The following is a 15,647-nucleotide window of genomic DNA, read 5'->3' as shown; positions in this document are numbered from 1 at the left end:
AGGTTTTACCTATATGCAACATAAGATTATTGAACTTGAAACTTCATTTAATTTATTGCATATAATTTTTCTTGTTTTATCAAGTCATGTCAGATGCATGAGCTGACAGTTTGACAGCTGTTCTTCATTTGATGGTACTGTAAGCAGTTACATAAAAGGATAACATAGGAGTGTTATGGCAACAAAAATCAGCAAGAGTCCTGACTTAGCATCTTAGAATATGCCTAATATGTATCTGTTGCTCTGTATATAACTTTATTTTTCAGCACAAGTAAAAACTGGGGAAAAATCCCCCAGAATTTTAAATATGACTTCTTATCATTCTGTTACTTTTTTGTATCTGAAGTGATAATTTCTAGATTTGTAAAATAACTGCAGCGAATCTGTGCTCAGCAAGAACTCTAATGTACTCATGTTTATATAGTCTGCTTCTGATTTTGTCTTGATGTGCATATATTTCTCATAGCAAGATACTGTTCTGTGAATGAGCTTAGCAGGACACACTGAATAAATACCATTAACTTCCACTTTAAGCCAAATAACTTTGATAGCTTCGATAAATATCCACCCTAATTCTGCTTTAGTATTACTTCAGCAACTCTTCATCATCAACTGTTCTGGGAAAACTGAGCAGTGTAAAAGGTTATTCAGTGTTATACAGCAATATATAGAGATGTTTGAAACACAATATATTTTAGATGTCCCCAAAGAAAGGCCTTAAACCTAAGCACTTCATTGTTTTAAAAATATAATACTTCTACCCAAAATTTACCACTGTGGTCAGAGTAAAAACTCACACTGATTTAAAGGAAGTTAAGAATTCCCTTGTCTGTAGGAGGAAATGTGACTAGCAACAAACATGAGCAAAAAAATCCATTGACAAAAGAATTTCTACATTTAAAAATCTGGCCTTCTTTTGAACTAACACCAAGAGTAAAAAGTCTGAGGAAAAAAATTCAGCCGAAATCAGTGCAGATCTTTTGCCTGATAAGACATTTCATTTCAGATCTAGCTACAGTCTGATCAATTTATATACTATAATATGAAACAAATAGCTTAAAATGCACAGAAAAAATAGAAAACAGCAGAACAGGATATTCAGACTTTATCAGAATCCGTAAAGGGCTTCTTTTCCTAAATATAATTTATCTCAATAACTATATGCCAAACACTGTTTGAGATGTGGTTACATTTTTAGGCAGCAAAGGGTTCCCTTAGCTTCTTCTATCTCGTTCTAATTAGGAGTAATACTAATATATGAAAATGGTGGCTTCAGATTAGCTATTCCCTACATAGCATAGAACAGGGATGTTTGTACTTCTCTTGCTTTTCTTTTTCCCTGAACAAAAGAGGTAACTGTCTTCTTAGTTTTAATTAGGCATTGATTATAAAATGAAATTGTGGTACCTTTCCCATGATCACATCCTTCTCCCAAGTTAGGAGCCTTTAGAAGTACTGCCCAAAAAGGTTAGAAAAGAAAACGGTTACGGATTACAATATCCATGCTGATCTGCAATTTTCTCTTTTATTGCAAAGTGAAAGAAGACTAAAAAAAGGCTAAGTATCATTTGTAACAGGAACTCAGTTTCTTATTCATCTGTAAAACTGGGTTAATGACGGTGACCAATTAATAAAATGCTTCTGCACACAAGACCTGGCTAATATAAAAACCCAATTAATCGCTCTTCTACCGTAACAGACAGTGTACCATAGAAAATCGAGTGTTTCCATTTTTTTGAGATGAAGAACTTTCCCAACCCAGTAATTCTGCAAGACCTTGTCTATTCTCAGGATGGTGGGTTGGGGTTTTTTTCAGGTACTACAGGCCAATTTGAATGAAAGATCCATTGCATTCACATCAGGACTATTGAAGTGTTGTTTGGAAGGGCTCTCCTGAGAATATGCAGTTCAACCACCTGCTCAAGCCAAGCCTTTTGCCTGCACTAAATCAGGTCAGTTTTGGGGCTATTTAACTCAGCCTTGGAAATCTCCAAAGATGGAGGCATGACTACATCCCTCAGGTCCAGTGATAGAGGAAGAACATTTAATGGAAAAATATCCACCAGCAGACCAGTACCTCTTAGCCAGTGTTAGGACAGCCTTATTGAGAATATAGGCTCTGCTTATCTCCGCATTCTGAAGGCTAGATGGAAAACTAGGTGGTGTTTCAATAAAGACGTGTTTATTCCTTCTTGCTCCTTGTTAAAGCAGTTGTATGTTCACACTTCAGCTGATTTATATCCTGCTATAGCACTATATTTTGACTCTTAGATGGTTTACTTGTATCTGAATATAACTTTGGAATGAACTTCCATGGCCTGACTTTGATGGAAGGAGAGAGGCCCTAGATATTTTACAGGTGCTTCCAGTATGTTTTACATGGCAAACCCTAAAAGATGAGCTGATAGACTACTTTGAAAACAAAACCCCATCACTTTACAGCATGCCCAATAAAACCTATTATTTTGTTGGAGGTATTTTTTAAGTCCAATGTGATTACTATGAAACCACTAGTATATCATTACAAGGTTAGCAGAAATTAGATCCTCAAAGCACATTCATGTCAAGAAAACTTGGAAACCCCACGTAGTTTTGTGGCTGAAACACTGAACTGGCCAGACACAGGTTTTTATTCCCAGCTTTCTACTTGCACACAGTAAGCAAACAATGTCATCTTTTCTTCATCTGCAAAACAGAGCAAATGGCAGTAACCTACTTTATAAAGTGCTTTGGGATCTACTGATGAAAAAAACTAATTGAAAGATTTGATAATACTAAATAAAAGATCTTATCTCTGGAAATTACTCAATGGGGCTTCAAATCTTCATACAAGCAGACTATTCTGATTTAAATATGTTCCTTAAGAAACTGATTCAGTTAAATCATTGCAGCTTCTGTGGTACAAACAAGACCAAAGAAAAAGCCTGAAGCAATAAGTACAGGAGAAAGGGAATGTATTTGTAGGTCAAGCAGTGTAGAGCAAAATTATCTGAAGCAAGCACTTCAGTCTCAATCAGTTCTTATTAGCTTTCATCTCTTCTTGTTTTAGCTTCAGATTATGCTGTACAAATGAGAGTAGCAAATAACAGCAAAAAAGGACCAGCCTTTTTACCTGAAGTTAAACCACGCATTATTATGTGCTGCAATATAAACCCTATTTGAAACTTTTAGTAGATTGTGCAGGCATGGAAGACAATTAGAAGGAACTAAGGAACAACCTGTGCCAGACTTGAACTTCCTAGTGTATTTTTAAGTAAAGATGATTCATTTTGGCAGCAGTTCAAAACCTGGCAGTGGGTGGAGGGGGGAGACTTAGACTGATGGTGTTGTCGCTGTCATCCTTCCTCACAGCTTTGCCTGGAACAGCTTAAGAGCCTTTTCAGCAAAGCATGCTGAATCAACTTATTCTTGGCCAGCTCAGTTTGCTTTTTGCTGAGCCCAGTGCAGGCAAAGAGGAGGGTGTGACCAGTGCAGCCTCTTCATTCTGCAGACTTCCTACCCCCTTGTCATAGTTTCTGGTATCTAAAACTAGTTAAAATTGAGCAGTGCTCATTGCCCAAGGTGTCTTGTGATAGGAGTTGTAGCTTTTGTGTTAGTTCTTTAAGTGCAGAGGAGCTGTGTTATTCACTATAATGCCACCACAACTCCCTATGTCTGACTCATATTGCCAAAAAACTATTAGAGCTTAAAAATATTCATGTGGGGTTTTTTGCTGTATCTAGATAGAAAGCAGAATAAGTACCATGGAATGCAATGACCTAGATGAATTTATTCAATCCTAGATTACTTTCTATTAATTTGTGGGGTATGTACATGTGTTTGCAGCAAAGTATCTTAACTGCAGTCAATGACATTTAGACTAAGAAACACTGAACATGAGATCTCTCTTTTCAAAAAATTACTTGCTTGGGCAAAGAGAAAGGCTAAGATATGACATGGAAGCCCTTTTACCATTTCACGAGGAGATAGGCCTATGCCTAGTGTCCAGAGCAGATGGCCTCCTTTTATTTAATTTCTACATTAGGCCATGATTTTTCTGAATGATAGTAAGTTGTTTCACTTGTCTGTGCCTTAGGAGTTGTTATACAAATAAATCATGGATATTCGGAGAATTATATTTAAAAGCGTAGAGCAACCTAAACATTTCACCTCACAATTAATGCTTTGTTTAAGGAAAACTTCATATCACTACTAATACAATATACCACACACATTTCAGAGACAATGACACACAGAATTTTGATTTATCAGAAGTACTTTTCATTTTTTAAGAGGTTCTTCTGAAACTGAACTTCTCATAGAGACAACATCCAGAACCATTAACTTTGGGCCTCAGGAAAGAGAGGACTCTACACAGATGTTGCCTTCATTGGGCCTAGGGACCAGGGATGCAGTGAGCAGGAATGGCAGCAGCATCCTTCCCCCATCCCTGGAATTAATCCATCTGGACCATGACTGGTGCTCTGCAAAAGCTTAGCTGAGATTGCAAAGGAGAAGTGGATAGATTTTGCCTCTCTAATTCTAGAGCCTCTGTATATCCTCTTCTAGACCAATGAATGCCAAAATACTCAGAAGATCGTATGATAAGCTTAGGCTTACTAGCAACATTTTCATTCATGCTTTCCCATCTTCTGCAACAAGACTAGAATGCAAGACATCAGAGGAATTCAGACCTCTGACCTTCTGAATATTCACAATGAACATGCTTTGAAAGCATCATACACTTCAATCTCAGGACATCTTTGTTGTCTTTGGTGTGGTACAATTACTAAAATAAGATGGTTGGAATGCCTTTCCATGTACCAAAACAAACACCCTCACATGGTTCTGTAACATGCATCTGCAGCAAATACTCCATGGTTGCGGTTCTAAACAAATTGTTTGACAGGTTTATAAAGCTAGTCTCAGATATGAATCATTATTATTCCAAAAAGTTACATTTTATCTCATGCTGTGTTGAGAGCAGGGGAAATAGAAACATTTTCTCTATATATGACTTTTATATATTTTATGACTTTGGCTTTAACATCACCAAAATGCACTGGAATTTAAATTCTCTACTTTCAATACTTTCAAAAAAGATGGAAGAACGGAGGAGTCAGGAATTTATGATACATACCTCTTTAATATGCTGTCATTAGTGATGGTTTTAGAATGACAAATAATCAAAGACAATATTAAGAAAAAAAAGATTACATACAAAGAATTTTGTATTTATTGACTGATTAACATATGTGTTCAGATGAGTTAGAGAAATAGTCCTGTTTTATTTGAGATATAAATAAGTTGCTTTACACCATTCACATTGGGGGAAATTCTGCGTGTAAAAAATAGGATATTTTTCAACTTTCTGCAGGCTTTTCCAATTGGCCATATTCTTCTTTCATAACTTTCTCCAGTGATACTTTTCAGAGGCTCTTCAGCTTCCTTCAAACACTGGATTACTTAATATGGTAAAAAGATGAGCTGTGTTGTTCTTTGATACCTAGACACTCAGGGAGTAGTGTGTATACTACTCCAAATCCTTCAAAATCTGAAAGAGAAGCTTCTGGTGGACAGGCATAATGTTTCACAGAAGTAAATATCTTATCAGACCATTGTGTTGAGACTGAAGATTTCCACAAATCAAATCTGAGTTTTAACAATCTAGGGGGATTTTTGGAAATGTGGAAAAGACAGGAACCTACTCCAGGGGAAAAAAGGTTTCTATGTACTGCTTAAAGATGCAAATGGCAATCTACTCTATTAAAATTCAATTGGCAGGATAAGAAAATAAAGAACTGACCTGAACTAGAAGGGTGCTTTAATGTATGAAGAGTACCTTTTCTTAAGGTTTAATGAATTTAAACCTGTAGATTAACTGACATGGAAAGCTAGGCTTTTCTCATATTTAAAATAAAATGTTGCTGAAATAATGTGCAAGTGCTTCTACTGAACTAAGTCCTAATACCTCTGAGTTCTCTCTGAAAAAGAAGGAATATATATTGTCACAATTCATAGTGAACATGGGGAGTTAGAATATACAAAGAAATTTGAGAAAAACTCAGAAAGTTCTGGGGTTAGGAACTTAAAGGCAAGAGAGAGTATTATTTTCTTTATTTAATAACATCAGCCTATGTTTTATTTTTGCATTTGGTATCTCTCTATACTCCATATATACATGAATATATTTCACTAGATGTGAAAGAAGTTATTAGAAAGTGGCTGCAGTAGTTCTTACTGTAGACTTAAAGGTATGTACCACCCTGTGAAGGATCCTTTGTTCTGGTTAAACAAAGAGCAAACAAATAGTTATAATCTCAAGACTTCCATGACTAGTAAGTAAATGTGTTAATACACATTCTTATCTTGGATAGAAATTAAAAGGGAGACTGTTCTCTTCAACATAAAGCAGACAGTTCATGCGGCTTGTAATTAAGATATTAGAAACCACCTAAAGAAGTCAGTATAATGAAACTGGGGTGAATATTTGTAAATAAAATCACCTCCAAATCTTGTGTCTAGAGGAATGAAACTACGAGCAGCAGCTCAGTACTGTTCTGTTGTTAATGAAGTTCAAGAGAAAATTTTGACATTTGCTTTTTAACTGATCTGACTCGCACTGTTAGTGTCATGCTCAGAAAACCTGATTAAGGCACTGTCCTTGAAAAGCAGTTACACAGCTAACTGGAAGTGTTTTGTATGGATAATACCTTCAACTGTAAGTGGTCAGTTATGCTCTGGAGACTTGCAAACCTTTGTTCAAAATCTGAAAAGTTTTGGCTTAAACCACAAAGAACAAGGAAGATAGGCAATCAGTCAAAATAAATTGTGTATCCTACCTTGGCAACCATTACTCTGATGTCCTCTCCCAAATCCACACAACATATTCTGTCAAGGTCATTCTTTGCTTCTCAAAGCCTTTCATAGTGCAAACATGTAGAACATTTGAAGTCAGCTCAGCTTTGTACCCTGATAATACTTTTAGGTTACATAAGTGAGATGAAATGATCAAAATGAAAATTGCAAAACTACAAAATTGAAACCAAATCTGTTAAAGAAGCAACATATATATATATATGACACATATATTTATAGTATTTGCATGTATTTATATTACATGCAAATTAACTTTGCAAATGTCAAAGACCACAAACTAGTACAACAGCAGTTTTCTGTGATTCCAGTACCTAATAAAAGGATGGTAAGCGTGCAGAAAATAGAGGATTTTTCTATTAATGATTTACTGATACGATTAATTGGGTGAGGAAAAGGAAGTTATGATGTAGAACAGCTAAAGCTCTATGAAAGATAAACCTCAAGGACACCAATCAAATCCAACAGGTAGGTTTGTACTGTGGAACAGATAGAATATTTTTTAAATATCTTATCAGTAAAGTAGAACTCAACAAAGGTCAGAAATTCGTTTTTCAAAAATATATTTTATTTCTTTGTATTTCTTTTGGAGCCAGCTTTTCATGAATGATAAAGATAAGACAATTGATTTTAACACCAATCAAATACTAGAAGTGAAATGTTACTTTCCTCAGAACTCTCCAGTGCAATTTTCTTTTTCTAAAAACCACATGGGAATCTTTTTTATAACTCCTAGACTCGTACTTACGTCTGGACGTTGAAGCAACATGGTGTTCAAAATATTTTGCCACTAGATAGGCAAATTCCTACTACTGATGTCCAGATCATCTGTTTTTTAAGATGTTTAGTTTAAATGATAGCTTTGAACACTATGATTAAATGGCTTTGAAAACACCATTCTCAGGGACTGTGACTGGCACACAAGCAATAAAGTAGTGTTGTGCCAACTATATTACTGGAGGGAATAACAGAGATTTAAGAGCCTAAGAAAAAACCATGTAGCCTTTTCTAAAGAGGTGGAGATGATAAAGATCTGACTCTTTGGACATCAAGGATCCCAGAACTATTTTTAAAATCTGCAGATTCCTTGCCATTGTTACAGCTAATAGCTGCTTGATTCACTTCAGCCATGGTGCCAGAAAATTGACAGACTTGGCATAAAGGGGTCACATGATAAACTAGGCACGGATGTTGCTGCTGAGTTTTATTCCCTCTGACAACAGTGAGGTCCTTGGCAGGTCTACCTGCTGGATTTAGGAAGAGGAGCAGCACTGCCATTACTGCTAGCCATCATGAATGGAAGCATACAGACATTATGACTAGAGGGCCAGGGTGGGATGAAGAGAAATTAAAAGGAGGGAGAGAATGTGTCAGGCTGGATGCTGTTACTGCACCCAGAAATGATTATTCAGATATGCACTGCCTCTGGAGAAAGCAAGGAGGGTACTCTGTGGAGGGTGTTTCTGACAGTTCCTTGTCCGTCTGGCAATTATTCAGGGAGGCACTTATCCAGAGGTCTCTATAAAATTGTGTCACTCTTGTCTGCTCTTTTTTTACAGGATGCTCAAAAGGATTGTGTGGTATGTGCTGGATACATCAATCACACAAGACTGTTGTTTTACAGCCCACAGCCATGCTGAGACATACCAACAATGGTTTTAATGTTTGCTGGTGGTTGAATGTTTATGCTGTTTTCAGGTTACTGTCCTCCAGGAACTGCAGCTGGCACTGTGTGATTCTGCTGCCGGGAGAGCAAGGGTGGTGAGCAGCAGGCAGAGGAAAAGAATAACTGCAGGGTCCTCTTCAGTGGGAGTGAGGAATTGGTCCTTCTTCTATCCTGTTAAGACAAAAATAAAAGTGAAATTCTTTCATCTGTTTCTCTGTAATTTGGAAATCTGTAGCTTCCAGTGGAAAAAAGCACCCACAATTTATTAAAATATGAGCTTCTGTTTGTGTCTTTGACTCATAGAACAGAAGGAATAACAAACACCTAGGCTGAAAGAGATGTAACAGACAGTGGTAGCAGCAGGGGAAAGGAAAACTGAGCTATCATTGTTTTTCTGAGTCTTAAGTGGTAGAGTTGTTTTCCCCCAGAGAGAGAACAAATAGTGGTGCTTACAATAGATGCAACTGCTGATCCAGGTGAGAACTATGTTTTCAATTTATTAGTCTGGAAGAATACAAAATAAAAGAGCTGTTGGCTGCAGTAATTTTGGTAGATCTTCGTAAGTGATGTATGAGAAAAGGTTTAACAGGTTCTGCTCACTTCATTAATATATTTCTTTTGAGCAAGGGTGCACCTGGAAACTCAATAATATCATATCCCTCAGCCTTGGGTCATGCCTTAGGTAGGTAAATAAATTTGTTACACAGTTACAGTTGGGAAAAATTGAACCATGAAAGGATCGTGACTTATTCAAAGCCAGAAAAATCCTCTGTAATACAGTCAAGAGGAATATTCAAGTTAGATATCAAGGTATCAATATTCTAAAGACTGAGGACAAAAATTGAACTGATTTCAGTAGTTAATGCTAGATGTACAAACTAGTGATAAAAAAATCAAGGCACCAGATCTTCTTATACAGTACAAGAACTGCACTCTAGCTTGCTAATTGCTCTGTTGCCTGTCTTTCATACTTAAATTGCAAACTCTTTGGAAACAGATCACCTTTTTGCTTTGGATCATATGGTGGATAGACTAAAAGGTTCACTAGTTCATGAGTAAATGCTAGAGCAAAAAAAAAAGTTAAGTGTAAGGAATGTGACTAGACAGTGCAGGAGTGTTGTAAGTAGCATCAGTATCATTAGTCCTTAAAAAGAATCAGGGAACTGTTGTTACATGCTTTGGCAGAACAAGCAGGTTTAAGTACAGCTCTTTTATTATGCGTCTGACACCTAGGTCAAGACATCACCTTCACTTTTGTAGATCCAAAAAACATTTTTAACAGAAGTTCAGTTCCATGTGGACTGAAATGTGAGGGAAAAAAATAATCTTTTAACATGTTTTCAATTGAAATAATGAAGAAAAGCAAAAGTAAAACATTAAGAAAAGAAATACATAAATAACAGTAGATGAGACATTCCTAGTGTGTCAGCAAAACTGCTAGAATTCCCTGTAACAGATTCCAGTTTTACCTTTCTCTCCCCTGACAAGTGATAGGGGATCCTGCTTTTCGGAAGGAAATTTCTTCTGAAAGGTACACCTGTTATGCTATAAAGTAAGAATAGTGCATCAGCAAGACGGCAAAGCATTTCTACAGAAAACAGAAATGCCAGCAGATTTTCAGTAGGACCTAGGAAACAAGCATGAAAAGGTCCTCAGACTGGTCCTCATTTAGTTGTTTGACTTCTCCATTACATGGAGGAGTAAACAGGAAAGGATTTTGGCTTAGGAGCAGGTTTGTTTTCCCTTTCTCACAATGGAACGAATGAATAGAAGATCAAGGTGAGGATAAGACTTTCTACACAGACTAAGAAGACAGAGAGAATCCAGTTTGTATACAGTATTAAAGCATTTTTTGCATGTTTAGTCAAGACCAGAAACTGTGGACTGTGTTATCTCTCATATTTATTCTGTTTGTGCATGATGATGCCTAGGTTATGTATTCAGGGGCATGGCAGATTCCTCTCTCTAGCATGTTGAAAATTGTTGATTATTCATTACACTGTTACAAGTTTTGTGCAACAAGGAAACTCCTTGGCTTGCAAAATCTTAGTGTGTTCCCAAACAGAAGTTTCTTTGTGTACAACAGTAGATGTTCCAAATATTGCATGATGCTAATTTGAGGCCAAAGGCCTCTGTTTCATAACAAACCCTGGGTGCCGCTACTTGTGACTGAAAACTGCTAGAAGTCTCATGTTACCTTCTAGAGCTGTGTTTTAGACAGACTGAGAAATAATCTATGCAAGAGGTAACTGAGTATCTTTCTGAGCTCTTGGTAAGTTTGTACTTTGTTTTTCAATCAGGTCAACACATTTGTTTAAGTGCAAAAAAATTTCTAAGAGCAAATGAGAAGAAAACACAGATGTCAATCAGCATGTTCAGTTTCTGATTTCAAAGTGGTAGCGCCTCTGTATTGTGCACAAATCTATGTTGCATGCCAGCAACGTACAACCTAATGTTCTGGAGTGAGGACTGGAAGGTGGGTCTTGTTAGTCACTGTGCTTCCTTCTCTGGTCAAGGCACTGTGGAGAAACACACATTTGAAAAAATAAGGTGAATATAAGGATTATAGGCAGAATACAATTTATTAGAATTGAAATTCAGCCAGTAATAAGGAGATAAACAACCCTTATCAGGCCCACCATGCATTTTTTAATTACAGAATCATAAGGGTTTTCCACTTTGCATCTTATCCAAAAGTAACTCAAAACCTTGACAGTGCTGGCCTTACTCAAAAGGCAAAGTAATGCCTTAACAGGGGTGGTGATAGCACTGGTCTGCTTTTACGTATTTCTTACACCGGTGCCTGTATTTTATGTTTTGCCCTGTTGCTTTCCAGAAAACATTTCTCCTCTGTGCACATGCACATTCCTCAGTACCCCACTGTTACTCCTACATTTTGCCTTGAACTTCCTGTTTCCTTCTCCCTTGTTGGAGTCTTGGCACTTGGGAAAGTTTTTCCCTAGAACTGTCATACATATTGTATGCACCCTTACCTCCTAGATTTACTTTTATTGAAGATTTGCTTTTTCTTCTCTGTATTCTATTCCAACCAATTGCTATTCAAAGGGGTATTCCTATTCCACATGATGAGCATTTATAAAACACCTAAAGCTGTTTTCTTATTCTGTTTAGATGTCTTTAAAAGCATGAGGTTTTGTGTGGTTTTCTTGTTCTCTTTCCTCGGTCTATTAATGTCATTGTATGGCAGAGAGGAATATTTGAAAAGACACAAGGGCACTGATTTGCATGCAACTAATTTCATGCTGCTTCTACAAAGTGGATACTTTGTTATCTTTTTTTTCCATGAATAACATTCCCACTTTGTCAGTGTGTCTTGGTTTAGGAATCTTCCAGAAACAGTCTGTAATTTATAGCAGTCTTTGAGTGTCAAACGCTACCTTTATGAAACTCAGAACTGATTTACATCTCTCAGTTGTACATTACAAGAGAATATTTACATGATCTGCTTATCCCAAAGAAACCTTAGTTGAAAGATGACAATAAATGCAACTGACTTTCTCACAGCATCTTTCACTAAAAAACCTGCACAAGGGTGGCTGTAGGGGGGCATCTTGACAGATCACCCAAGTAATCCACTCAGTGTGACCTCGAGGCCTTATCTACTGATATTATTCTGCAAGTATATAGAGCACAAAGGGTGCCCTCAGGCTTTCGTCCAGAAAGACCTCTTCCAATCTGGTCATGACATCCTCCAGCAAAGACCCTACATTTAGGTCAGCATCTGATCACGTATCCAAGGCAAGAAAGAATCTTCTTCTGTTAGAAGGTACTTCTCACTCAACTAGTGCTTCAGATCAGATCACTGATCCCAGGAAATTGACCATATTAATACTCATTGTTGAGACGCTTAGTTAATGTTACACTTGGATACCTACCAAATTCAGAGAAACAAGCCTGAAATATTCAGCTTAACTACTTTGAACTGTGTGACTTTTACTGTATCTAAAAATCACACCACCCTGAAAACAACCTTGTGTGCATAGCAATATGCAGTTTTCCTTTTCTCATCTCAGATCAAAAAGCAAAACTACCCCAATGCGGTCGAGTGAAAATCTAAACCAGGAGAAAATTTACTTGAACCTCCCCGAGGTTCTGGTCATGTGATGTCTCCTGCCTTTCTTCTCTCTCCCAGTCTCTCAGGAAACAGCCGCAGCGGTAGGTGTGCGTGGCAGGGTATAATCTCATCTACATGTGCATTCCTGCGCACACATGGAGACGGGTGTGCTCCGACGAGACATTAACGCTTCCCCGTCGTTTGCAGACATGGAGAAGTACCTGAGGACGGGGGCGGCGGCGCCGGCCAACTGAGGGCAGCCGGGGGAAGGACGCGAGAAGGCTACGAGCGAGGATGTGCATTTAATTTCCTACTAACTCCAGACAGGGACGACCAGGTGAGCTGGGGCACATTGGAGAGGCGATTCCGCGGCTGCAGCGCAGCGAGGCACCGCGGGCGCTCCGCTCCTCCCGGCCGCTCGCCGGCTTCCCGGGAAATGCTGGGGGAAGAGGCTCAGGTTACGGGGGTGCGAGCTGGGAGCTCTCCGAGCTCCGGGAAAGCCTTCCCCCCACCTCGTACGGGGGAGCCCAGCCCGCACGCCCGGCCGGCTATACCCCGCCCCGGGGCCGCCGGAGCCTCCGCCGTTCTCCCGCACGTGGGGAGGGCCGCGTAGAGGCGGGGCCGCGCTCCCCGCTCGGAGCCTCCACCGGTTCCGGGCTCGGGTCGGCTCGGCCGCCCGGACGAACTCCGTCCGGCCCCTGCTCCGGCTCTGTGACGCGGTGGCGGTGGCAGCGACCGCGACTCCAACCCGGCTCCCTCCCCGGCCCGACACCTGCGCGGGGGCGGGCAGGGCGCGGCCTCGCGGCACCTACGGGCGCGGCCCCGCCCCCAGCGCCCGCCGCCGCCAATCCGCGCCCGCCGCCCGCCCCCGCCCTACGCCGTTTGCGCAGGCGGCGCTGTTTGCGCAGCGCGCCGTCCGCCGGCGGCCCCCGGTGCTCGGGAGTCCGATGTGACCCGACAGAGAAAATGGCGGCGGCGGCGGGGGATCGCGCCTCGTCATCGGGATTATCCTCGGGCGGCGGCGTGGAGGCGGCCGCCGCCGCCGCCTGCGGGAGCGTGAAGGGCGGCGCGGTGGCGGGGAGCGTCGCCGGGAGCGGCGGGGGGCTCCTGCGGGAGGCGGGCGGCGGCGACTGCCGGGAACAGCGCTCTGACTGGAGACGGAAGCAGCTGCGTAAAGTGCGGAGCGTGGAGCTGGACCGGCTGCCGGAGGCGCCCCTCTTCCTCGCCGCCGCCCCGGCCGCCTCCTCCTCTTCCTCCTCCTCCTCGCCGGAGCCCCCCGAGACGCTGCTGCTCCACTACCTGCCCGGGCCGCCGCGCTCCAGCCCCGCCAGCCCGGCTGCCTCCCCCAGCCGCTGCGCCGAGCTCCTGGAGTCGCTGCCGGCGGGAAGCACGGTGGGGACGGACCCCGCCGCCGAGCGGAGGATGGAGCCGTCCCCCGCCGTGAGGTGAGGGGCGCCGGGGGCTAGACGGGTGGGCAAGGGTCGGTCCCGGCCGGCGCTGGATGACAGCGGCGGCGTCGGGGCTGTTCCCGCGGACGGGGCTCGGGGCGGGCTCCGGCGCCGCGTTCCGCCTGGCCGCGGGCCGGTAGCGGACGCGGGGGCGGCGGGAGCTGCCGCGGAGCGCAGTGCTGGGCGCGGCGGGCAGAGCTCGCCCGCCGCCCGCCTTCCCCCGGGGTACCTGGTACGGGGCTGAGGGAGGGGCACGGCGGGGCCGGGCTGCCCCGTCGGCTGCAGCTGTCAGCAGTGCGGGGCTGCGCGGGAGCCGATCTGCGGGCGCGGAGCGGCGGGGGACGGCCTGTCTGGCTGCGGGGGTGCGTTGTGTTTGACTTCTGCCGGAGTCCCGAAAGGCTTTGAAGTGTGAGCTCGGGGCGGTGGCGGGGCCGGATGTGTCAGCAGCCATTGGGGCTCGGGGCGAGCGAGCGCGGTGCTGCCCGTGGGGCTGGGGCCGGGCTGCGCCGGGGTTCGAGCGGCGGCTGAGCGCCTGCCTTGGGTGCTCCCCAGGCGCTGCCCGAGTACTTTGCTGCAAAACTGAGTAGTCTACCTTCTTTTTTTTTTTTTTTTCCTCCTACTGCCGCCCCCGCCGCCCCCCCCCCCCCCCCGACTTCTCCGAAGTCAGATTCTAATGTGCAGCTTCGCGATAATGCTGAACTGATTTGTTTTAGTAAGAGGAGGAAAGGCTTTGAAGCATAAATGTCCTCTCTGTTATTCTAGGAGAAAGTAATTTTGTCGTGGCTTAGTTAGGCAGCCCATATTTGCCTTCCATATGTATTAATTGATAAGTCCATTTTCTTGTGAACTACCCGTATTTCGCCAGTTTAACATGTGTGCTAGTATTCAGGATGAAAGCGAACTCGTGTCTGTGGTGAAGCAGTTTAAGTACTTCAGAACACATTTCAGCTTTAACATGTACTCGCTGGGTCTTACTGGTGTGTGTGTGTGTATGTGTGTAGGCACTGCAGTATGACCGTGTAATTTTGATATGAAGATGACAATTTCTTCTGGATCTTTTGTAAGGCTTTATCTGATGTGGACTCTGTAGTTTAAGAACTTAATGTTGATGTTAACATCCAGGGACCTATTTTAATGATGCCTTACAGTTTGGCTAATCATTTAAACCTCATAAAACGTGTAATTCCTGTTTGGACTTAGGACTTGTGTGTTCTTTCCAGTTGTGACTTATGTCAGTCAAACCTCAAGAATATTTTTTAAATGTTGACTTATCATGGGAGTACCATAATAAGAATTGTTTTCTAGACCAGTGTCCTGTTTATATGTATTCTCAGGAATTCAGATGGATTTTGGCCTGTTCCTAGGGCAGTATAAAAATACTTGTTATGGTGTGGTTGTGCAGATAATAAATGGCTCTGTACTTAGAGAAGGATTAGCAGGAAATCATAAATGTTTAGGGTAAAGGGAATGATGTACGAATTTCAGTGAGTGTCTTGTCTTTTAATAAACTCTTAGCACCATCTTTGTTTTTATCAAGTCATGAAATTATAATGTACTGTATATTGTAATGCAGTTGTATCCACTTTCATGGCTTTCAAGGAAA

At 41.8% G+C, this 15,647-nt stretch overlaps 1 protein-coding gene and 1 long non-coding RNA gene across 4 annotated transcripts in view; one reads left to right on the top strand and one right to left on the bottom strand.

The window, feature by feature from the left end:
• Positions 1-7,401: 7,401 nt before the first annotated feature.
• On the bottom strand, positions 7,402-14,427 carry LOC121664770. Of its 2 annotated transcripts, XR_006016118.1 has the most exons (5): positions 14,274-14,425; positions 12,617-13,035; positions 10,971-11,040; positions 9,991-10,066; positions 7,402-8,692 (listed from the first exon to the last, which is right to left on the bottom strand). It is a non-coding gene; the product is annotated as an uncharacterized LOC121664770 (long non-coding RNA). The 2 variants fall into 2 exon arrangements; XR_006016117.1 differs by having other exon boundaries at positions 9,991-11,040; positions 14,274-14,427.
• MAP3K1 (mitogen-activated protein kinase kinase kinase 1) overlaps positions 12,851-15,647 on the top strand; it is a 58,720-nt gene continuing 55,923 nt past the window's right edge. The window contains exon 1 of one of the 2 annotated variants that reach the window (XM_042028324.1): positions 12,851-12,933. Coding sequence is in view for 1 of the 2 variants with exons in the window: in XM_042028325.1 (XP_041884259.1) it covers positions 13,563-14,041 (479 nt within the window). In the remaining variant the exon portion in view is untranslated. Of the gene's footprint in view, positions 12,934-13,530; positions 14,042-15,647 lie in introns of those variants that run through there. The other variant, XM_042028325.1, reaches the window with a different exon arrangement.

The sequence above is a fragment of the Corvus kubaryi genome, unplaced genomic scaffold (assembly GCF_017639235.1).
Source record: "Corvus kubaryi isolate FWS band 111438036 unplaced genomic scaffold, C.kubaryi_AGA036_p1.0 37308, whole genome shotgun sequence".
Classification (NCBI taxonomy): domain Eukaryota; kingdom Metazoa; phylum Chordata; class Aves; order Passeriformes; family Corvidae; genus Corvus; species Corvus kubaryi.
This window is presented reverse-complemented; position numbering and strand designations above follow the sequence as displayed.